The 24,179-nt window shown below is 35.8% G+C and overlaps 2 protein-coding genes across 2 annotated transcripts; both read right to left on the reverse strand.

Annotated features, from left to right (window-relative positions):
* Positions 1–224: 224 nt before the first annotated feature.
* Positions 225–1,826, reverse strand: LOC145075642 (protein NRT1/ PTR FAMILY 5.9-like). The gene is made up of 3 exons (XM_079021807.1): positions 1,686–1,826; positions 1,346–1,557; positions 225–1,032 (listed from the first exon to the last, which is right to left on the reverse strand). The coding sequence occupies exons 1-3, from the start codon at positions 1,824–1,826 to the stop codon at positions 225–227; spliced, it is 1,161 nt and encodes a 386-aa protein (XP_078877933.1).
* A 17,206-nt stretch (positions 1,827–19,032) lies between these two features.
* Positions 19,033–23,862, reverse strand: LOC145073538 (vacuolar-sorting receptor 2-like). Its single transcript, XM_079020083.1, has 12 exons — positions 23,084–23,862; positions 21,441–22,133; positions 21,181–21,269; positions 21,010–21,079; positions 20,842–20,925; positions 20,670–20,746; positions 20,478–20,559; positions 20,329–20,411; positions 20,058–20,124; positions 19,839–19,967; positions 19,617–19,723; positions 19,033–19,476 (listed from the first exon to the last, which is right to left on the reverse strand). Exons 1-12 carry the CDS (start codon positions 23,379–23,381, stop codon positions 19,378–19,380), a joined length of 1,878 nt encoding a protein of 625 aa, XP_078876209.1. The 5' UTR covers positions 23,382–23,862; the 3' UTR covers positions 19,033–19,377.
* Positions 23,863–24,179: the final 317 nt, after the last annotated feature.

A 24,179-nucleotide genomic window follows, 5' to 3' on the forward strand; every position in this document is an offset into this window, starting at 1 on the left:
TATTTGGCGTAAAACCATCACTACTTCGATCATGAAACTTAACACATGATTGTTTGGTTTAAATCCCCTAATAAAGTGAAAGCATAGTTAAGTTTCAACGACAATAGTTGCATATTAATACCATTTTCTGTTAAAATAATATAGTGCATAATATGGTTCAAACTAGATTATATAACACAACGGAAGGTTGACTGATTATTACATGGACAAAGAAACGATTCAATCTAGCCGTTAGTAGCATGAGTGCTCTCACGTAATTGCAAATTATCTTTAGCAGAGTGGGGGTCTGGCTCAGTTCCCTCGTAGAAACATTTAGCTATGCAACAGTAGATTACGAAGTTTACTGAGCAAAGACATACCAAAAGTAGATAATACCTATCTAGATGAGTATTGTTGACATCATCTCCAAACCACCTCAGCTGGCTATCAAGTATTAAAATGAGAAAAATGTTAACCAACTTTCCGAGGCACATCACAACCTCCATATACTCCTCACGATAACTCTTAATAAGTTCGTCTATTTGTGACTTAAAAACCCTTAACGACCCTTCTTCTGTAAGCCCTTCCATGAATCCAAGGATGCAGAATTGAGACACTAACCAAAGAAAACTAATGGAAGTGTTCTCATCATCACCCACCTCACGAACTTCTTTCAACCTATAAAACTCTAATATCCATGCGAAAACACAAGATATTATAGAACAAAGCATTCCAACACCAATTTTGAGCTTCTCGTTTTGGCGGACACAAGTCAGACGACTATACAGAATCAGGATGGCGAAGCCTGATAAATCTTGAATCATATCGAACATTTGGGCGGGAATTTTATCATTACCTCTAAGATAGCTGAATTGTTCAATATAGAAAGTGCTCCCGACTGCTGATGTTAAGGGGACCACGATTAATGTTCCCCACATTGGAAACATCCTTAAAAGGCTTCGTACTACCCTTATATCATCTTGTGTAATCCCATCATTTTCTTGTCTCCTGGTTTCCGATGAACTTTCTTGTGCTGGAGTATTCATCGAACATCTATTCCAAAAGTATGTTGTATTTAGATTCTTTTACATGCGACAAAGAAATTCATAAACAAGACACAAGAACAGACCCATATGGATGAAAAAAAGCTAGATATTACCATGAGTTGGACTTGAATAGCTTTTGTAGTTTGGCACCAAACACTCTGAAAAATATTTCAACTGGTCTTTTAGTTAACTCACATCGATGATAGACATCATGTCCTATACAAAAGATAATCAAGGATGCTATCATTGAAATTATGCAAATCAAGAATATAGTCTTCCAGGTTGGATGAACACCCCCAAAAGCAAATGGAGAAACCCACAATATTGCAACAATTGCACCAGAGGCATACGGTATTTGCCACCAGATTACTCCACGTTCAAGAGAGCGTTTTTTATTTCGATTTCCTGATGTGTCAACTTCATCAACCAAATCTGTAAGTACGTATTCTAAAATAGTGTCTCCTGATTTTCCAAGAGCTAGGAGAACTATGGCTATGACAATAAGCCATGTCACATCATACAGATTGAACATCTACAAAATCAATAAGCCCTGTCATAAGAGATTAAGAGACATATATGTTAAAATTTCTGTTTGCCAAATGATGATTTCTTTATTTGTTCAAGATCAGTTACCCCGATATATGCAGTGGTTCAAAACACAAGTGTTCGGAATCTTCCAAAGAATGTATCAGCTGAGTGACCCATGAATATCACGAAAAGTGATGATAACGAGTCTTGGATGTTTGATAAAACCGCAGACCTCACAAAGTCACCATCTTCATTGTATGTAACATACCACATGATTGCGTGTGTAACCGCACGGTAGGTTACGGATGTTGGCGTAATTCAGGAATTGGCCCTCAGGGGCATTTTGGGAATTTTATATGGAAACTCTCCTTGTAGCGGTGTTTGAGTTAGTTTAGGATACCGTATTTTTAGTATAAATAAGGGTATTGTTTTAACTTTGTTTTTGGTTTTTATCCAGAATTTAAAACTCTTGTTGAGCAAGTAAAGTTCCCGTTTTTCATTCCCCTATTATCGTCTCTGTTGTTGCTGTTGCTGTGCAGCTTTTTTTTTCTTTTCTTCCTTCCTGTTCTGTTTTGGTTTTTGTTATTAGGCAACAAGGTATCAGGTAGATACCTTACACTTGGTATCAGAGATTGTAAAAAAAATACCCCATTGATAACAATCCTAACATGGAAGGACAAAAGAAAGATGGCTCATTCTCTCTCCAACACCCGCTGTTGACCAGGAGCAATTATGTTGTCTGGGCCATAAAGATGAAGATAGCAATGCAGGCTCAAGAAGTGTGGGAAGCCATCGAACCAAAAAACCCACAGAATCAGGTTAGTGTAAAGAAGGATAGGCTTGCGATGGTCATCATAGTACAAGCAGTACCAGATGAAATTCAACTATCTTTGGCAGAGAAGGAATCAACAAAAGAAGCTTGGGATATGCTCAAGACTATTTACATGGGTGCTGATCGTGTAAGAACAGCAAAAGTACAAACACTCAAAGCAGAATTTGAGGTGTTAACCATGAAGGAGTCGGAGACAGTTTATGACTTTTCTGGAAAGTTAAGCAACATAGTCAACAACATTCGAGCATTAGGAGACAATATGGAAGAAGCTTACGTGGTGAAGAAGATGCTAAGAGCAGTACCGTCTCGGTTTGTGCAAATTGCTTCCACCATTGAGCAATTCGCAGATCTGGATACTATGTCTTTTGAAGAAGTTGTAAGGCGACTGAAAGCTCATGAGGAGAGAATCCATGGGCATGTTGAAGTTGAAGAAAAGAAGCTTCTGCTCACCCATCAAGAATGGACCGAAAGAAGTAAGAAACAAAGCCATGATCAGTCACGCTCCTCTAACAAAAACAACCGGGGAAACTCAAACAATTATCGAGGCCGAGGAAGAGGTCGGGGTAGAGGAGGAGGTAGAGGTGGTGGATACCGTGGAGGCCAAGGAAGAGGTAGTAATAACCAGCAACGAGAGAATACTCGTGGCACGAACGAAAATCGAGACAAGAGCAAAATCCAGTGTTATAATTGTCAAGAATTCTGGCATTATGCAGTAGAATGTAAAAATCCACGAAAAGAAAGAAATCAAGAAGCTAATATGGTTCAAGGTCCAATTGATAACGAACCAACCCTTCTCTTGGCAGCAATCCATGAGATCAAGACAACTGAGGAAGTATTCTTGAATGAAGAAAAAGTCAATCCAAAATTGACACCACTAGGAAGCAACAACAATCAGTCAAAGATTTGGTATCTTGACAATGGAGCAAGTAACCATATGACCGGGGATAAAACCAAGTTTCGTGATCTGAATAACTCGATTCAAGGCTATGTCAAGTTTGGAGATGGTTCCAAAGTACGAATTGAAGGCAAAGGTTCTATCGTATTTCAATGTAAGAACGGAGAACATCGAGTGCTTTAAAGTGTTTACTACATACCAAGGTTATGTAGTAACATCATCAGTTTGGGACAGCTAGCGGAAAAAGGGGGATCGAATATATATATGCACGGCTTATTCCTTTGGATACACGATGACAAGAACTGATTGCTCATGAAGGTAAAGCAATCTGAAAATTGACTCTATAAGATAATCTTAAATAAAATTGAGTCTCAATGTCTACTTGGAGAAGCTACCGATCAGACATGGCGTTGGCATGCTCGTATGGGACACGTGAACTTCACCACACTCAAGCAAATGTCAGACAAGAACTTGGTTGTTGGCTTGCCAAAAAGAAACATCCCCACACGTTTATGTGAAGGCTGCTTGATAGGTAAGCAAACTCAAAACCCTTACCCAACAAGTACAATGTTGAGAGCTTCAAAAAGGCTAGAGCTCGTACATGGTGACCTATGTGGTCCTATCACTCCACCCACACCGGCCGGAAATAAATATTTCCTCTTACTGGTTGATGATTACACCAGGGTAATGTGGATTTACCTTCTAAAAGCTAAAGATGAAGCCCTAAAGTTTTTTAAAGAATTTCAAAAAAAAGGTGGAAACAGAAGTTGGAGAGAAAATAAAGATTTTACGAACTGATCGTGGGGGGGAATTCCTCTCAAGTGAATTCGCCTCATATTGTAAAGAAACGGGTCTTAATTGACATTACACGGCACCATATTCTCCACAACAGAACGGGGTTGTGGAGAGACGAAATCACACTATAATTGAGATGACTCGTAGCAATCTGAAAAGCATGGATGTACCTGAAGTATTGTGGGGAGAAGCTGTGTGTCATGCCGTCTACATTCTTAACAGATTGAGTACAAAAGCTCTTAAAGATTCCACCCCATACGAGATGTGGACAAGAAGAAAACCACAAGTTGAGCACCTGAGAGTTTTTGGTTGCATTGCTTATGTGAGAACACCAAATACACACCTAAAGAAACTTGAAGATAGAAGCAGCAAGATGGTTCATCTAGGCATTGAAAAAGGATCAAAAGCTTATAGGCTTCTTGATCCAGATATAGGGACGATTCGTGTTAGCAGGGATGTAAAGTTTGATGAAGAAGCAAAGTGGATATGGGAAAAAGCAGTAAAAATAAAACCCATTCCAGGTGTAAGTTTAACGTTTGATGGGTTCACTATAAATGACATGACAGAAGATGAAAATTATGACTTAGGAGGTTATGAAGAAGATGATCAGGTATGGAGCGATCCAACTCAATTAAGTCCTCAAGTTTCCACAACTACTCCGGAAAGTTCGACAAGCTCAAGTACAGGTAGCGAAGAATCAACAAGTGATGGTGCGTTAAGGTATCGAACACTTCATGATATTTATCAAGATAGCGAGCAATTACTTCTAATGGAAGATATTGAGGAACCCAAGACATATTCTGATGCAAGTATGAAAAAAGAATGGGTAGAAACTATGAAGGTTGAATTAGATGCGATTGAAAGAAACAAGACTTGGAACCTAGTAGAACTACCACCAGGGAGAAAAACCATTGGTCTTAAGTGGATCTTTAAACTCAAAAGAGATAAAAATGGAAATATAATAAAGCACAAAGCAAGGTTAGTTGCCAAGGGTTATGTACAAAAACCCGGAATTGATTTCGATGAGGTATTCGCTCCGGTTGCTCGAATTGAAACTATACACATCATATTAGCTTTATCAGCAAAATCCGGTTGGAAAGTACATCACCTTGATGTACAGTCAGCGTTTTTATATGGTGATTTAGAGGAGGAAGTATACGTCTCACAACCAGAAGGATTTGTGAAGAAAAATCAGCCAAAGAAAGTCTACAAACTATCAAAAGCCTTGTATGGCTTACGCCAAGCACCAAGGGCTTGGAACTCTAGGTTGCACAAATACTTGAAGCAACTAGATTTTAAAAGATGTCCGCAAGAGTATGCTGTTTACACTAGAAGCAAGAAGGGAAGTCTTCTTATTGTAGGGGTATATGTTGATGAGCTGATTGTAACAGGAAGCTGTGATAACGATGTGAAAATGAACAAAGAGTTTTAGATGACTGATTTTGGGATGTTGACATACTGCTTGGGCATAGAGGTAAGTCAATATGAAGGGGGAATTCCATTAGTGCAAATTGCTTATACAAAGAAAGTGCTTGAAAAAGCTGGTATGCATGATTGTAACCCATGTAGATATCCTATGGAACCAAGGCTGGAGTTAACAAAGGATGAAGAAGGAGAACCCGTTGATCCCACGAAGTATAGGAGCATTGTTGGTGGTTTGAGATACCTCACACACACCCATCCGAATACTACTAAGAAACACCTTCAAGTTGTTAAACATATTCTAAGATACATTAAAGGAACAACTATGTATGGTTTGGAATATGTAAGAAGCAGTAAAGAATTTGGTGTCATAGGCTATACAGATAGTGATTTAGCTAGAGATGTGATTGATAGGAGAAGTACATCAGGTATGGAATTTTATTTCAATGAGAACCTTGTTACATGGAACTCACAGAAGCAACAAAGTGTGGCACTTTCATCCTGTAAAGCTAAATTTATGGCAGCTACAAGTGCCACATGTCAAGGAGTTTGGATAAGAAGATTGCTTGGAGTGTTAAACGGAAGAAGAATCAACCCAATAGTGTTGTATGTTGACAACAAATCAGCCCTAGAGTTGATGAAGAACCCGGTGTTCCATGGACGAAGCAAGCATATAGACACACAATACCACTTTATACGTGACTTGGTTGAGAAAGGGGATGTCATTGTGCAACATGTGGGAACAACTGAACAACGGGCTGATATACTCACAAAATCTATGGCTAAAGTGAAGTTTGAAGAAATGAGAAGTCTATTAGGAGTGAAGAACATCTCGGTTCCTGAATTAGGAGGGAAAATGTTGGCGTAATTCAGGAATTGGCCCTCAAGGGCATTTTGGGAATTTTATATGGAAACTTTCCTTGTAGCGGTGTTTGAGTTAGTTTAGGATACCATATTTTTAGTATAAATAAGGGTATTGTTTTAACTTTGTTTTTGGTTTTTCTCCAACATTTAAAACTCTTGTTGAGCAAGTAAAGTTTCCGTTTTTCATTCCCCTATTATCATCTATGTTGTTGCTGTTGTTGTGCAGTTTTTTTTCCTTTTTCCTTCCTGTTCTGTTTTGGTTTTTATTATTAAGCAACAAGGTATCAGGTAGATACCTTACAACGGAACGAGTAAATACCAAACCTATATGTACAACATATATATATATATATATATATATATATATATATAACATTAGGTAGATATTGAAAGCATATATAATGAATACAAAAGGCATGATTGTATAACACTAATTGGAGTTAGAATTGAGTTTACCAATCACAAAAGGGAGACAATGATCGCATATAAAATAGTAGTCTTTCCAACATAATGCCAGGACCAACATACAAAGGACAAAGAAGCCCAACAGTGTATAGGAAATGATGAATGGGATGTCCATTGCATATTATGATCAACTATAGCTAGCTAGATTCTTGCCTACTTAATTCGCTTGCCTTTTCTTAGCTTGATGTTTTTCTTAGTAGTAGATATGTAGTCGCACACAAAATGTTCTGTAAATAACCTTTCTTTTTTGCTTTTCTCTGAGCTTTGTGTGTAATTTAGGAGTTTTGACACCAAGAACCAGTGGAATAAAAATGGAGTTCAAATGAAATGCACATAATCACCTTTTGAAGTAACTTTTATATATGCTGCTTTACGTATGTCCTTGTATTCCTTATCCCTTCCTTTTTTTTCTTGACCGCTGATCTTATCTTTATGTCTTCTTGACATGATCAAAAGTTAGCTGTTTAAAGGCAACACTCGTAACTATAAGTCAGATATTTGAGCCATTATTCTATCCTATCTAAAACTGAGCCCCCTTGTTCTCTAGTTTGAAGACAATTTTGATCAATTCGTTGCATAAACTTATGATTAAGTTTGTGATCTATAACAATTTGTTTGCAAAGTAAATGGGACATATATCAGAAGCAATTTTGACAATCAAGTACATCACTTATACATTGGAACTTTCCTAAACATAGAGATTTAATGATAAATTAGTAGCCCAGGTAAAGTAAAATTGAGAATCATAGTTGGGACATGTGAATTTTGATATGGGTTCCACAGACCACAATTATGGTGACTGGTCTAGAGGTACAATTCAAAAGAAAGGGCTAGTTTCTTGCTAAGTTCAAAAAGAAAAAGTGATCGTGGTGTGGTCCACGCTTTCACTAATTAAAAACAAAAGGGAAAGAGGTTAAGCACTTAAGCTAACTGGTTTTAAAAATCTAGCTAGGGTAAGCTTTCTGATAAATCTTAAATTCTTAATAATTTCTAATATATACACAGAAAATTTAGGAAATTTTGTGGTGTACCAGCTAATTTGAAGTTCTAACTGATAGCACCAGTACAAAAATGACTTACATACATACCAAAAAAATGTGACCATATGCTTATAGTGACATTTTATTTATACACTAAAAGTGTGATGGAAGGTGACGTCATCATATGGGTCTTACGGTGACTTTAAAATGTAGTGTCCGTATGATATGAAAACAAGTGGCCGTATTATAAAAGTGTGGCAATTGTGTACGGAATTTTGTTCCTCAATTCAATCGTTTTATCTAATATTGTAGCTTTAAACCGTCAGTAGACACATTAATTTAGTAACTTATATCACCAACTTGCGACATTCATGTTGTTTTAGTGTGTTTTTTTCTAATATATTGACATACAGTTTAAATTTTATTAAGACTATTGTGTATCTTTTGTAAACATGTAATTACGGTGAGCATTAATTCTATAAGTGGAGATTTGCTAATAATTAGTCACAAAAACAATTAATTTTTATTATTATTGTCTATCGTATAGAGACACACAATTAAGTGAAACACAATCATAAGTACTATAAAGACACACATTTTATTAAAATTAAGGACTATTCGATATCGTATAAAGACTATCGAGTATCTCTTAAAACATGTAATTACGGTGAACATTATCATGTTCGCTAAATGGACACATGTAATTAATTTTGTAAGTGATGATTTGCTAGTAATTAGTCACAATAGCAATCAATTATGGTATTTATTTGCCACATAAATTGTTTTTTATGTTGTTATTGTTTAACTTAGACACACAAACTTTAGAAAAAAAACATCATTTTTAAACAATTGTAGACCCATAATCATTATCATTATCATTTCATTTCATTATCATACTATACTATAAAGGGAGCATTTTTTCTTACACCACATTCATTTGAAACTCCCATGTATTTTTTTCTTTCACCACATTCATTTGAAACTCCCATGACTTTTCAATTTCTTTCTAATAATGATTATAAGTTGGTTAATAAGGTTAAATAAATATCAAACCTAAAGTGTAATCATATATAAACTAAATTTCAATATTACAAAATATCTTTACTTCTACATATAAAGTTATGTTTTTTAACTTTTAACATATTATACTTAATTTATTAATTTTAATATATTGTTGGATATAAACCATTATCATTTTAAGCTATAAATTTTGAACAATTTGTATAAAATACTTAAATTATTAATTTAAATATCATATTACATGGTCAACTTAAATATAATGTTTAGTTTAACTTAAACAACCCAAAAAATATTTTTGTAAATAATTAAAATTGATAAATTCTAATGTCATTCTAATAATGATTATAATTTGGTTAATAAGGTTAAATGAATATCAAAACTAAAGTGTAACCATAAATAAATTAAATTTTAATATTTAAATAATATATTTACTTCTACTTATAAAGTTATGACTTTAACTTTTATCATATTATACTTAATTTATTAAATTTAATATGTTATTGTATGTAATCATTATCAGTTTAAAACTACAACTTTTGAACAGTTTTGACAAAATACTTGAATTGTTCATTTAAATATTACATTACAGTGTCAACTTAAATATAAATTTTATTTCCACTTAAAAAAAACCCAATGAATATTTTGTGAATAGTTAAAAATGATAAATTGTTGTGTTAAATACAAAAACTAAATTCTAATCTCAATTTATCTAAAATATTTTCTAAAGATACTTTTATAATTGTTAAAAGTGTTCAAATAAGTAGCTTAAAATAAGTTATAATAACAATAGTTAAAAATAACTCTATATAAATGATTATACTGTTACCCTTAAAATCAAAAAACAATGTTTGATGTTTGATGTTTTAAATAATACTGTTACCCTTAAAATGATTATGTCTTTAACGTTTAACATATTATAATTAATTTATTAGATTTAATATGTTGTTATATGTAAACCATTATCATTTTAAAGCTACAACTTTTGAACAGTTTAGACAAAATACTTAAATTTTTGACTTAAATATAACATTATACTGTCGACTTAAATATAAATTTCAGATCCACTTAAAAAAACCAAAGATGTTACCTTTAAAATCAAAAAAATAATGTTTGATTTTTCTAAATAATTATAATGATAGAATTTAAAACACTAAGCAAATAAATTTTAAAAAATTAATTAACAATAACAACTATAAATAACATTAAACCATATATTACATTTAATTTTATTCATGTGTAACTTGCGGGTAGAAGCATTCAAACGATTGAGATTATGAAGTTATAATAGATATATATATTATCATATAATTCAAAATAATAAATATATTATATCAATTTAGTATACGGATTATTATATCAAATTTAACAACAATGTTATTGTTATATTTTAAAAAAAACATATATTTGTAAAGACTTCAACTATATTGGTGTTTATGCGCAACGCGCGGGCATTCGTCTAGTTCTTGTATATTATGGCTATTGTTAATCATTTAGTCACACGTTAAAAAATGATGTAAAGTAACCATTGTATAATTTTAGAGACTTTGAAAACCCATAAAACATGTCCAAATTTATATTAAAGCCACAATAATTCAATTTTTGCTGTTACTTTTTCTACATTGTAGACACATCAAAATAATTTAAATTAAAGTAACCAAACTCAACAATATAAAACAATATCAAAATTCATAATTTGATATTAGTAATAATTGAAATCCAAACCCATACATTAAATTCCTAATTAAAATACCAAAAAAAAAAATTGTACTAACTACAAGTATTTAAATTATGGTAAAAAAAGCAAACACATCATAAACCAAAACCTAGACATAACTAAGCATTCATCTTATTGGTATTGCTCCTTGTCTTCTTGAGAAATGTATCAGATGATATGTAAGTTGGTTTTCTTTTCTTTGAGTTTTGAAGTTGATGGTCTTGATGTGATATAATATCTAGCAGTGTTCTAAAAGGCGCGCCATGGCGCGCGCCAAGGCGCGCCATGGCGTGAGGCGTGACTCCGCCGTTACGAAAAGCCTCATAATGTTGCTGTTAGGCGTGGCGCCTGACAAGGCGTGATATGGCGCGCCATGGCGCGTTATGGCGTGTTATGGCGCGTGTTTTTTCGTTTGAGACACGGTTTTTTGCTCTTTGTTATGTCTTTTCTAATCGGAGATACAGGTATTGTGGTTTTCGTTAAATTTTTGTTACTAGTTATTGATCTAACACTTATAAAAAGTAGTTATATTTAATATAAATTTATATTTATGTGGTAATATAATTTTAAATTAATACAAAATCGCCGCCTTACATCACGCCTTGAAAAACGCCATGGCTCGCCATGGCTCGTTAAGCTTGAGGCTTGACCATGCCGCCACGCCACGCCTCACGCCATTTAGAACCTTGATATCTGGTACCTATACCAACATTGAAACAAAAAAATGAGTTCATTAAAAACTTAGTATACTAGTTTATGAAGAAAAAAGTGTAATGCACAAACAAGTTAACGTAAACAAACCTTTGAATCGGCTTGCACAAGATATTTTGGCCATGGAACAAAACTTTTATACGTGTCCTCAATTGTTGTGAATTCTCCAGTTTTATGGGGTATAAATGCATCTTTTTTACCAATTCATCAATGGAAACTTTATAGCAATCATCTTAATAGTTTAAGATGGAAGACTATTAGAGGTATAATTTCCCTAGTTAAAAGGTAAAATCCTTATAATCAAAACAGGTTTATTTAAATATGCTAAATAAAGGAAAAAGGACATAAACCAAAAACTAGATTTGTTTAGTCTTGTTGAAAGTGCTCATTGTATGCTTGCCAATGCTATATGTGGGAGTTTTGGTTAATTTGTATCTTTTGTTTTTTGATGTAAATTTGTAGACGCACTCGTGTAACTAGTTCATTTGGATCAATATCAACTGAAAGATGTATGTGTTATTGAAATTAAGTCAAAAAAATATCATTAGATTTGTAGAAACCGATAGTAGAACAAAAAAATGAAAGTGTGTTTCTATTTGTAGCACTTAGGCCATAGAGATCTACTGTGGGTAAGAAATACAGGTCTCTATTTAATACTTACCAGATAAACCAACACCTAGTTAACATCCACCATTTTATGTTTGAGGATTTAATTCCATGCGTTCCATTTTTTCCACCATTTCCTAGAGGTTACGAGTACCAGAGGCCTCATGTCAAGGTTCAACCGTTGAATATCCCACAGTGTAAGTGGGAGGATATCACTATGGATTTCATCACAAAGCTTCCCAGGACCGCACGGGGAGTGGATTCGATTTGGGTCATCGTTGATCGATTGACTACGAGCGCCCATTTTATTCCGATTCAGGAGAGCATTTCGGTCGAAAGGTTGGTTGACATCTATATCAGGGAAGTAGTGGCGTGACACGGTGTGCCAGTCTTAGTGATTTCCGACAGGGATGTGCGGTTCACTTCCAGATTCTGGAAGAAGTTTCACGATGAGTTGGGTACTTTTCTGCACTTCAGCACTGCTTTTCACCCGCAGACGGATGGTCAGAGTGAGCGGACCCTCCAGACTCTAGAGGACATGTTGCGAGCATGTGTTTTAGATTTCAAAGGTGGTTGGGATACTTACCTCCTTTTGGCTGAGTTCTCCGATAAAAACAGTTATCATACGAGTATTGATTGTCCTCCTTTTGAGATGTTGTATGGGAGGAAGTGCAGGACCCCGATATACTGGGGAGAGGTGGGTCAGAGGGTCATGGGGAGTACCGAAGTGGTGCTCAAGACTACAGAGAGGATCCATCAGGTTTGGAGCAGGCTTCAAACTGCTCAGATTCGGTAGAAAAGTTATGCTGACAAGCGTTGATCGAACTTGGAGTTCCAGGTCGGGGACATGGTACTCCTGAAAGTGTCGCCTTAGAAGGGCGTCATTCGATTCACGAAGCGGGGCAAGTTGGGTCCCAGGTATATTGGACCCTTCAGGATTGTCGCCCGGGTGGGCAACGTGGCATATAGGTTGGATCTGCCAACCGAGCTTAGCCAGATTCATAGCACCTTTCACGTCTCCCAGCTGCGGAAATGCTTGGTAGACAACTCTGCAGTAGTACGAATCGAGGATATTCAGGTGGATGATAGCTTGAACTACATCGAGCAACCAATAACCATTCTAGATAGGAAGACGAAGACGCTGAGGAACAAGGAAGTAGAGCTCGTGAAGGTGCAGTGGTAGCACCGCAAGGGCTTGGAATGGACTTGCGAGCCGGAGGATGAAATAAGAGAGCCCTATCCTGAGTTATTATCAACAGCGGTAACGGGCTTCGGGGACGAAGTCTAATTCAAGTGGGGGAGATTTGTAGCATCCGGGATTTTCCAGGTATTATTATTATTTGTCCTAATTGATGTGTGGTGTGGTTTGGGTTGGGCTTTAACCTTTGGGCCTTTCTAGTGAGTTGAGGAAGTTGCGTACGCGGGGCGTACAATGTCGTGTACACCCAACATACTCGTGGAAAGGAAGTGCGGAGGCCAAGCACGTACACCCAACGTACGTGTGCAGATCCTTAAACCCTAAAAATTATAGTTTGCTCCCTATATAAAGAACATAACCCCTGTTCGTTCAGCCTCCCTTAACTCTTACCTAGCCACCGTGAAAACCCTAGCTCCCTTTGTGTGCCTTTGTGTTCTAGAAGCCATTTGAGAGTGTTTGTGTGTTATTTTAGTGAGAAAATAAGAAAGGAGCTTGAAGAAGAAGCAAGGATCCACCAAGAGCTTGTAGATCCAGAGGATTGACACCATTTATGACTCTTTTCAGGTATCAAGCTCCATACTTGACCATTGTATGCTTAGATTTGTTTATTTGGGGTTTTTATGTCCTTTTTGGACCCCCATTGTTGGGAGTGTTTGAGTATTGTTGGTTCTAAAGCTTAAGAGATGTCCTTTTGGACTCTTAGAAGCACCTAGGATCATAAAAATCGGATCTTGGTGGTTAAGCCAAAACCATGCAAGGGCTAGATGGTCTTAAAGTTGGAATAATGGACCAAAATCATATTTTTACCCCAACTTTGCATGCAAGCACATAAAGTTCGTGACTTTATGGTTTAGGAGTTCTAAAAGGACTGGGATCTGCAGTTTGGACGTAAAGACTTAACGGATTAAGTCATGAATAAAGTCCCAAAGAAGCTGGTCAGTACGTTGGGCGTACTCCTTGGTACGCCACGCGTACTGGGTCAAACTCCCCGTCTTGGTGAAGGCCAGCATACGCTGGGCGTACATGCCGGGTACGCCGTGCATACGTATGCAGATTGGGAAAATTGGGCTTTTGGGCCCTAAGAGGATGGGTATGGACTTTTGGTCCCCATGGCCCATTGAGAAGAATCATTTTGGACTTAGGAATAAGAAACTTGAGTATTGGGCCTTTTTGGTCCAAGATTGGGCGCTTGAGGATTATTATATTGGACTTGGGAATTTTTGGCCCATTTGGGGAAATAAGGTCTAAATCAGAAATTGGACAATGAGTGGGCCCTTATGAAATCCTTAATGATCCATAAGAGAGTTAGGATTGATAAGCTAGAATCGGGACTTAAGTATGTCCCAATTGGACTAAAGGGTAAAACGGTCATTTTACCCTAAGTAGTGTTATAGACTCTGATTGAGTGTTTTGTGTCTCTGATAGTCGGGAGTCATCGGAGCAGCTGTTAGAGATTTCCTCTGCGAGATTCAACACGCAGTTTATGAGGTGAGTTACCCTCCAGTAAAAGTGGGGCTAAGGCACCAAGGCCAACCCACTAGTAGTTGGTTACAATTGAGATGACTGTCTTTGTGATAATTCTCTGGTTTGCTATTACTTGATATGTTCTATGTGCCAGTATGCTACGTTCTATATGATAGTGGTATTAGGAGGGGAATAGTCCCCCGATCGGTTGTTAGGACCGAAGGGTAGGTCGGACCCCCCATATATGTCTGACATCATGTTATGTTAGATTGTTATGTGATAGTAGTAGGGGATGAAATAGTCTTCGTGACTGAGTGAGATAGATCGGAGGGTAGGCAGGCACCCCAGAATGGTCTGACATGGGTAGTCAGCACCCCAAAATGGCTTGACATGGGTAGTTAGCACCCCAGAATGGCTTGACACGGGTAGTCAGCACCCCGGAATGGCTTGACATGGGTAGGTCGGGCACCCCATAATTGACGGGCAGCATGTATGATTGTATAGTATGTGGTATGATGGGGTAACTCACTAAGCTTTGTGCTTACAGTTTCAATTTTGGTTTCAGGTACCGCTTCATCCAAGGGAAAGGAGCCGGCGGCGTAGCAACGCATCACACACACACATGATTTCCGCATTAAGTGTTCTGGGATTGTACTCTTGTTTTTATTACTATTTGATGTTTGTTTTTGAGACATGTTTATGATGGCTTATGGATGGATATGATATCGACAATGTTTTCAGTAAACGATTTTTATAAATTACTTAATTAAAAACAATTTTTTTTGGACTCGAAACTCTGGATGTTACACATTCTGTGCAACAATGGAAAACCAACTACCAACAAAACCCTAGGGATTTGTAACTTCCTTGATACGCGTATGGGTCTTGTGCTTTTAGTAGTACGAGCCCAAACTACCTTCCACACCTATCCATATTTGTCTCAAGGATCATCACAGCACCCTAACAGTGTACATAGAGCATAGGCAAGCACTCAATCCTCACTCCTAGAGGAAGGCTAAATATCTCACAACTGGCCGACTGACCCTGCACAACTCATCCGTCCTACCATTAACTACCAAACAACCCTCCATTGGTGCCATATGACTATCGCATGAATACAATCACATACCCCATAGTTTAAACAATCTTAGGCTAAAAGATTCAATCCCACAACAGTTGGAATCAGATGAAATACATAGTGTTCAAAAGTCCCTAAGGACTTAATTTGAAATACCAACATAATTTAAAAAAGTTTAAATTTGGTTGTCGGAGTCGGCTTTGTCAAAACCAAATTATTGAATGTCACCGTTTTGGGTTTGCAAGGTTGAACCAGCTGAGGACTCGTAGAAAACACAGTTTTAGAAAACTTGTAATCGTTGTGGTATGAGCATAGTAAAGACCATTAGTCTTCCTCAAATAGGATTTAATCACAACTCGAGAACCTTTTGTGATCTTCAAAAAATTACCTCCAGCTGAAAAATTGTAACCCTTGTTGTTGAAGACGCTCAAGGAGATGATATTTCTCTTCATCATAGGAATATACCGAACATCAGTTAAAGTTAGAATCATGTCATCGAACATCTTGAAACGAATAGTATCGACGCCTTCACTGAGCCGCTCACTGGGCCTTCAGCCTGACTGGACGCCTTGCGAGCCTTCAGTCTATCCGGACCGCCCTAGGTATGTTGGCCTACAGCAGAAAGCAGGACAACCTCAACCCAACCACACATATATGTCGACATATACATAACTCATAACTACATATTCAATTAACAGGCAAGCACAGATCATACATATCAATAAGCATATCATCATCCTATCTACCAGGATACAAATCCAACAGATCATAAGAACACGACAACATTCTATCTACCAGGATAACCATCCAAAAATTTCAGTTATTGGTGCCTTTAACCCATAAGTACAGTGAGGAAAACTCACCTCACACTGGCGTGTCAAGCAGAACCTCCGACCGCTAGCTTACGAAAGCCTCGAACTATCATAATAAATAAACCACTAATTAATAATCGGATTATAACCTCAAATATCTTGGCCCATAATTGTCCATTAACTCTTCCTTAACTGAGCCAAAGCCCAAGTCCAAACCTTGATCCAAAAAGGTCCAAATATATAAGGTCCATAATTGGCCCAATTTTCTAAATTGGGCCCAAATCCCTAATAGACCTCATCCAAAGATCCATTTCCCTAACTGGCCTAGAATACTCCTACTCATAAATTCCATTAAGGGCCCAAGCCAAACTAGCCCATAGATGGTCCAAATCCGAAGCCCAACTCGCGAAAGCCCAACAGAAGTCGTATGTTGGACGTACCCCGAAGTTATGCAGGGCGTACGCGAGCCTCGCATTGACTGGAAATGGGGGAGTTGACCGCATATATGGGGCGTACTCCTTTCTATGTGGGGCGTACCTCCGTAGAGTTCAAACTTCAATAAGTGCTTAATGCCTTAAGCACTTAAGCCCAAACTTCAGATCCATGGTCCAAATGCACCTTAGAGTTATAAAGTTTCCAACTTTATGACTTTAGACTTCAAAAGTTCTTAATACAAGATCTTAGCCCATTAAGACCTTCCTACCAAATGCATGGGACACTTCTAGCCATTAGGACCTCATTTTTATGATTAAGGATCCCTCTAAGGGTCTGAAAGGACAACTCAAATCATCCAGAACATGCCATGTTCAAAATGGAGCATTTGGGACCAAGAAAGAAGAATAAAGAACCCAACAAGAGATCAAGAAAAACAACCAAAAAGGTTTGAGCTTTATACCTTTGGATGGTGAAGAAGGAAGCCAAAAATCCATATCCAAGCCTTCCTTCACGTTCCAAAGCTTCTTGATGCACTTCCTTTGACTCTAACACACCAAAGACACACTTTAAGGCTCTCACTCTCACTCATGGGGGCTAGGGTTTTCCAAGAACAACTGAGGGACATGGAGGCTAAAAGGATAAGGGCACTTGGTCCATAATGATGGTTAAATACTCCTCAAACCCTACAACGCTTCATTGGATGTTGTAGTAAAAATTGTAGACACCTATCACACCTATCACCCGCTTCGATTGATCGGTCGAGAGTTGTAGCTAGCAACCACAGGTGGGGATGTCAACCCTGTAAAGATCTGTACATATGTATCTCGCTCCGAAGATTAACAGTTACAATAGTGTGGGTTGGCTAAGTGTTTAAACCAACTAACGATAACGTCTCACAAAAAACCTCTTAACTAAAATGTTGGTGAATAACTCTCAGTCCTAACTTAATTGTGATTATGTAACTAGGCATAATGAATATCGTTATATAAGGTTTATAAAAGTCAAGTATGTTTGACATGTGTAACTCACCAAACATATTTGTCTAATGTAGTAGATATTTTATGTTTTGAAGGTTCAGGTAGCAACATACTACAATCGTGGTACTAGAGGAGAAGACAGGAGCACAATGACAAGAAATAGATAATAGGTTGTTACTTGTGTACTTTCTTTGTTGTTTCAATTTGTATGTAAGATTTTTATTGTAAACTCGTGATTGCCTGAGATTTAAAGTGTATTAATTTTGGTAGAATTCCACATTAGAGATAAAACTCTAATATTTCTCTTAGATTAGATGTTAAAAAATCTGGATCGTTACAGTGAAACTCTTTGCATGGTTTAGGGAAACTTCAGCATGCGTCGAGAAAACTCTATGGAAGGTTTTGACAACTTCATAGTGAATTACCACTCTTTGGTATCTCTGTCATGTTTATGCCTTGAAATCAATCTAGAATACTTGTAATTTCCTCATTCATGCATTGTAACTTCATTGTATGTTTGGTGAACTTTCTCGGTGTTCTCTATCATTCATGGTTTTTCCTGTTTTGGGTTTTCCACAAAAAATTTGGTTTTAGTACCTCAATCTCCGTCTCTCTACTTGTACTTATTGATTATCGTTGAATATCGGTGATTCCTATGTGTTGGCGATGTTGGAATATTGTTATTTGAAATATTGCATTTTGGGCATTATTTGGCCATTGTTGGTGAACATCATTCTTTGGATTGAATTGCATTTGTTGTTCTTGGGTTGTCCTCGTATTGCAACTATAGCGAACCAACTATATATATATATATATATATATATATATATATATATATATATATATATATATATATATATATATACCATTACATGTTCTTTTGCGCCCACGATATGAGTCTAGTGATTGAGGTGTGGAATTTCACATAGAAGGTCAAGGATTCAAAGCCTGGACCACCGAAAATATAAATAATGTTCCGCAATTGACCTCCCACGTGGGCCTTGGGGCGAATTGACATGATCCACTCAGTTGATGCGGTTTACATTTGTTTTACATCTCTTGGGCAATTAAAACTCTCTGATATATAACTTACTTGTTTCTATCAGTGTCCCCTAGGACTAGGCCATGAGTCTCCATGATATCCGATTCTTGCAAACAACATTAAGTTCGCAAACAACATTAAGTAATGCACAAGTAAGTAAAGAAACTAATTTTGTAATGGGCAAGAATATTTTCATGTATTCATTTTGAACCCAAAGGGGAAACATTCTGGAAACAAATGCAATAATACCATTCTAAACTCTTCCATGATTTAACCATCGACTTGTCATACATCTTGCATCATCAACAAAGTCGACCACATTTATTATTCTAATAAACTAAAAGAAATCTATATCTAAACTTACAAACAACCCTGGGGATGATCCGGTGTGTAGATTAGTGAAAATTCTGTAGATGTGTAATAAAATAAATAGTACACTTCTTTAACCACATAGATGTTGGTTTCGGATCAATGTGCCAACTTTTCACAAATTGTTTTTCTTTTTTGTTTTCTTTTACACGTTCCCATGTGATGCGTGAACTGCAATTTCAGCTTGATTGTCCAATGGCATGTATTGTGCCATGATAGCCCGGATCTCAGAATCCATGTATGTCTGCAATACAAAAATATCATCCTAAGATCTTAACTACACTTGTTGGTTTTCTATTTGTATCTTTTGTTTATAAATGTTTTCAATTTTCTCTATATGTTATGTCAAATTCAATTAATTAAAAATAAAATAAAAAATTGTACCCGAATTCTGTATTTATAGAAGGCATATCCAGCAACTCCAGCAACTGCCATACCAAGAATGATGACCCACATAAATCCCCAACCCACTCCCGATATAGCATCTTTACCTAGTTATCAATTTGTTAATTATTCCAAAATACAAGTAACAACATTAAAAAATGTAGATATTTTGGAGAGTACTAGGTTAGAAATTTAATAACTTAAACAAACAAGAACACTCACTTATACACGTGTCGTGTTCTCTAATGTAAAGCATATTGCCACCACATTTACAGTCGTAACTACCCCATGTGTTCTTGCATTTGCAGTTGGGACATTGACAAGCTGTCTTCTCTTCACATTCATCAATGTCTTGAAACATAAATAGTAAATGTCAAAATTAAATTGTTGGATTTTTTTATGGGAATTTGTAGTTTTAATTTCTAATAAAAGTGATAATACCTTCACAATTTTTTACTCCATCCCCTCTGAATCCTGGTGGACACTTGCAACCCTCTGTATGATCATCCTACAACAGATTTTTTTTTTTTTTAAAACACAAAAAGAAAAATCAAATATTTAATATAACCAAAAGACAAAAAATGTACACAAAAGTGATATATTTCAATATATAATCACACACACACACACAATATATATATATATATATATATATATATATATATATATATATATATATAGAGAGAGAGAGAGAGAGAGAGAGAGTACTAACAATGCAAGCGGAATAAGTCCTGCCTTGCTGGGTATCTTTCCAACAGCCTCCATTGTTAAGATCACACGGTAAAGCTCCCGAAGCTGCAACACAGAGGATCAAAACCACATGGACAAAATATGTGCACACATACTATACAAATTAATTACCTTCACAGTGTTTATAACCATCACCAAAAAACTTTACACCCTGAACAATCGGGCATTGACAAACTCTCCCCCTGAAAGTATCCTACACCAACCAATTCAACAAAAAACATGAAATTTAACTAAATAGGATAAGATTTTTCAAAACATTTACAAAAACCACAAAAAATAGCATGTCAAAAAAACTCTATGTACCCTGCATGCTGTGATATTTAAAGTTTTGTCCATCCAGCATCCACCATTGTTTTCCATACACTCATTTGTTTCTATTCCTGAAATTAACACACACACACACACACACACAACATTATTATATTTGTGAAATTAGAGAGATAATAATACAAATAATAATGAATATAGAACTGACCTTCTCTTAAACAAATAACTGGCTCAGTTGTCTCCTCAAATCCTGAACAAATGGCCTTCAAAACAGTTCCTTTATCAAGCTTACCTAAAGCAAAAAATAAAATAAATAAATAAAATTGTCAATGTAATTTAGGGTACAAATTTTTATTTTAACATAATTTTCACATACCTCGAAACTGTCTGTTATTTATTATGAGAGTTGGCAATATTGTCACGTCTCCACGTGGACCTTTACCTATCTGTAAAATTACAAAGTTAATAATTAACATAAATTAGAAGAATATGTGAATTATATTAAAAAAAAAAAAAAGGAAAAAAAAAATATTTATATGATGAACACCTGTGCTTCCTGCTCAGCCTTGAGCACTGGGTTCTCCTTATCTGCTTTTGTATCACCCACACATTCATTTATTTTGTTCAGATCAGCCCCTGAGAGATCTCAAATTAATGTCTTGAACACAATATATAACAATAAATTATATATCATGCAACAAGTATGTTGAGATTAATAGGGAAATAATAATGTAGTTTACTCTTTTTACCCAATATACTAATATTTCTTTACACATAATAAGGTCAGAGAACGTTTTGAAAACTCACCAAGTGATTTGATTACTTCTTCTGCACATTCTTTATTGTACTTCTCTTCTTTCATGGGACAACGAATAGCAAAATCTGTGACATAATCCCACCATAACCATGGTTTTCCAGATTCATTAGCGACTTTAAAGAAGCACGCCTGTCTTAAATTCTGGATAACAACATCTTTCCCATCGTACCCTCGAGCGAAATCCTCTTCAGGATCAGGAGCACAATATCTTCCATGGTTGATACACTGAGACTTACACTGTTTACTCAAAATGAAAGCTTCAGGACAATACCAAGTGATGTAATGTGGTGTGAATTGCGTATACCCTTTCTTCTCTAAAATTTGAGCGACTCCTTTGAAATCTTTTAGAAAATTCTTTTGACTATCGCATTTCGGCCCACATTCATCGTTGCTGTTCGTCCAAAATTCGTATTCAACTCGATCATCGGGGTGAGGAAGAGCTTCTCTCCAATCGAGGTTTACTTTTACCATTTCTGGCTTTTCTAGGGCTCGTTTTATCGCTTCCCCAAGTGATTGACTTATGAGGGCTGAAGGGATGGAGATGTTCTGTAAGTAATTGAAACGTGCACTTTCTTCTTCTGGTGTGTCCATGGTGATCAGAGGCTCAGGCCTGTCATCGGCGACGAGAATAGCGGCGGCTCCGGCTCTCTGTGCGTTCCATGCCTTTAACGTAAAATAACAGTCTGCCATACAGTAAATAATCAAATTTACTTTTTTACCCATAACAATATATTTATAAGTTATTTACCAATAATAGCAATGTGTAATAAATAAAGTACAATGCCTATTTTGTACCAAATTGTAATTATGTTGCTTCTTGCTAGTTCCATGCCTTTAACAAAAAGGTATATTACTATCATGGTAAAGAAATATAAGTATATTGTTATTTTGGATAAGAAATATAATAAACTATAGATATTGGTAGCTAGACTAAGATATATTGTTATTTTTTGCATTTTTCCTATTTGTTTGTTAGCAAGTTGTCAAGAATAGGTGTGATTATGGTTTACCACATGTTTTCTAAATTGTAACTTATAAAGGGAAATTATTATACTATATGAGTAAATTACAAAATTGGTCCCTATGATAGTACAAAAAGTATAGTTTGAATCCATTTTTTTCATTCGCATGATCAGACCAAAATTGAAACTTCCCTGTAGATTTGGTATTTGTGGTATCCAAAAAATGCAGTTTGAGTCATTTTGTTTAGATGGTAGTTAACTCAAACGACCAAATTTGTACTTTTTGGGATACCACGAGGAGCAAATTTGTATGGAAGTTTTAATTTTGGACTGATCATGCGAATGAAAAAAAAATAGACAAACTGCATTTTTTAAGATCAAATATTTTCTTTTTTATCTTGTAGATTTTGGTAATTCATGACACTTCATAGAACATTCATTATTCATATATGTCTTACACTAATCTACCTTAACTTCTATTTTACATTCAAACCTTGTTTGTTTTCTATCTAATACACTATTTTGCAGATCTAGTATGACGTTATTGTTTTTTGTTCAAATCCTTATTATAATAAAATGAATCACATTGATTCTACTTTTACAATGCTAATGAATTTTTTGCATGATAAAGAATAATAAAATCGAGCAAAAGGGTAAAAACGTAAATTTACCGCCTCGATCAACAAGAAGGAAAACAGGAAGGCCAGCGCCAGATTTGAATTTGAAGGAAACATCATCAGAGAAACTCCTGCAAGCCCTTTGATTGGCTTTTGGATAAAGAACAGCTCCAGCTAATGTTCCTCCATACTGAGGAACACCAAAATTACCAATTGCACATTCATATGTATCTTTTAGATTCTGAGGTGACGTCACCCTCAAACTGTTCTTCTCAACCACAAATCTACCCAATGTAGACTCACAAATCAACAACAAAACACATATTACAAACCCTAATCTCCCTTCCCTCATAATTTATTGAGAAAAAGATTGACTACCCAGATCACAAAATCAAATCAAAGATTAGTTCTTCACTCACATTCAATCAAATCTATCAAAAAACAAAACGATTAAAAGCTGATTTTGATGATGTTTTAAACACAAATTTCAAGACATTCAAAACATACTCCTCTTGAACCTGTTTTATTGATTAAATGTCATGGGTTTGAGCTGGATTTGGGACAAAATAAGGGAAATTTTTAGAAAATAGGGAAAAAGGTGAAGGTTGGAAATGTGTTGATATTACTTGTGAGAGTAAGATGTTGTGTTTTCTACAAGTGTAAGTCAGAGAGGAATTTACAGACAGAGAAAGAATCGAGACTCTTGTGGTGGAAGCATATGAGGAGAGATGTAAACTGCCATTTGATCAAGTCTTTGTTTAATTAACAACCTTACACGTAATATGAAAAATAGAGGGTGAACGAAATTTGTTCATAATTCAGCTTAGGCATGTTGCAAACTTTGAGCCTATTAAATGAAAAAACTTTAATAGAAAACCCCAAAAAACTGACTAAAATATCTTTAAAAAAATGACTTTTTTAAGCTCCAAGTAAAAAAAGAGATTTTCCATATTTTTTTATTCTTACAGCATCATATGAGTGTAATGTCACTTGTCTTTTGATTCTGTCGAATTATTTATTGAAATTATTCTATGTTAACGAATAGTAATACTCGTTTAAAGATAGTTTTAAATAAATATCAACAATTGTTTTATATCTTTTTAACAAATACGTTAATTATTTACAATTAATAGTTATTTAACGTGGTGCA

This window comes from Lactuca serriola, chromosome 9 (assembly GCF_051521515.1).
Source record: "Lactuca serriola cultivar US96UC23 chromosome 9, Lser_US96UC23_V15, whole genome shotgun sequence".
Lineage (NCBI taxonomy): Eukaryota > Viridiplantae > Streptophyta > Magnoliopsida > Asterales > Asteraceae > Lactuca > Lactuca serriola.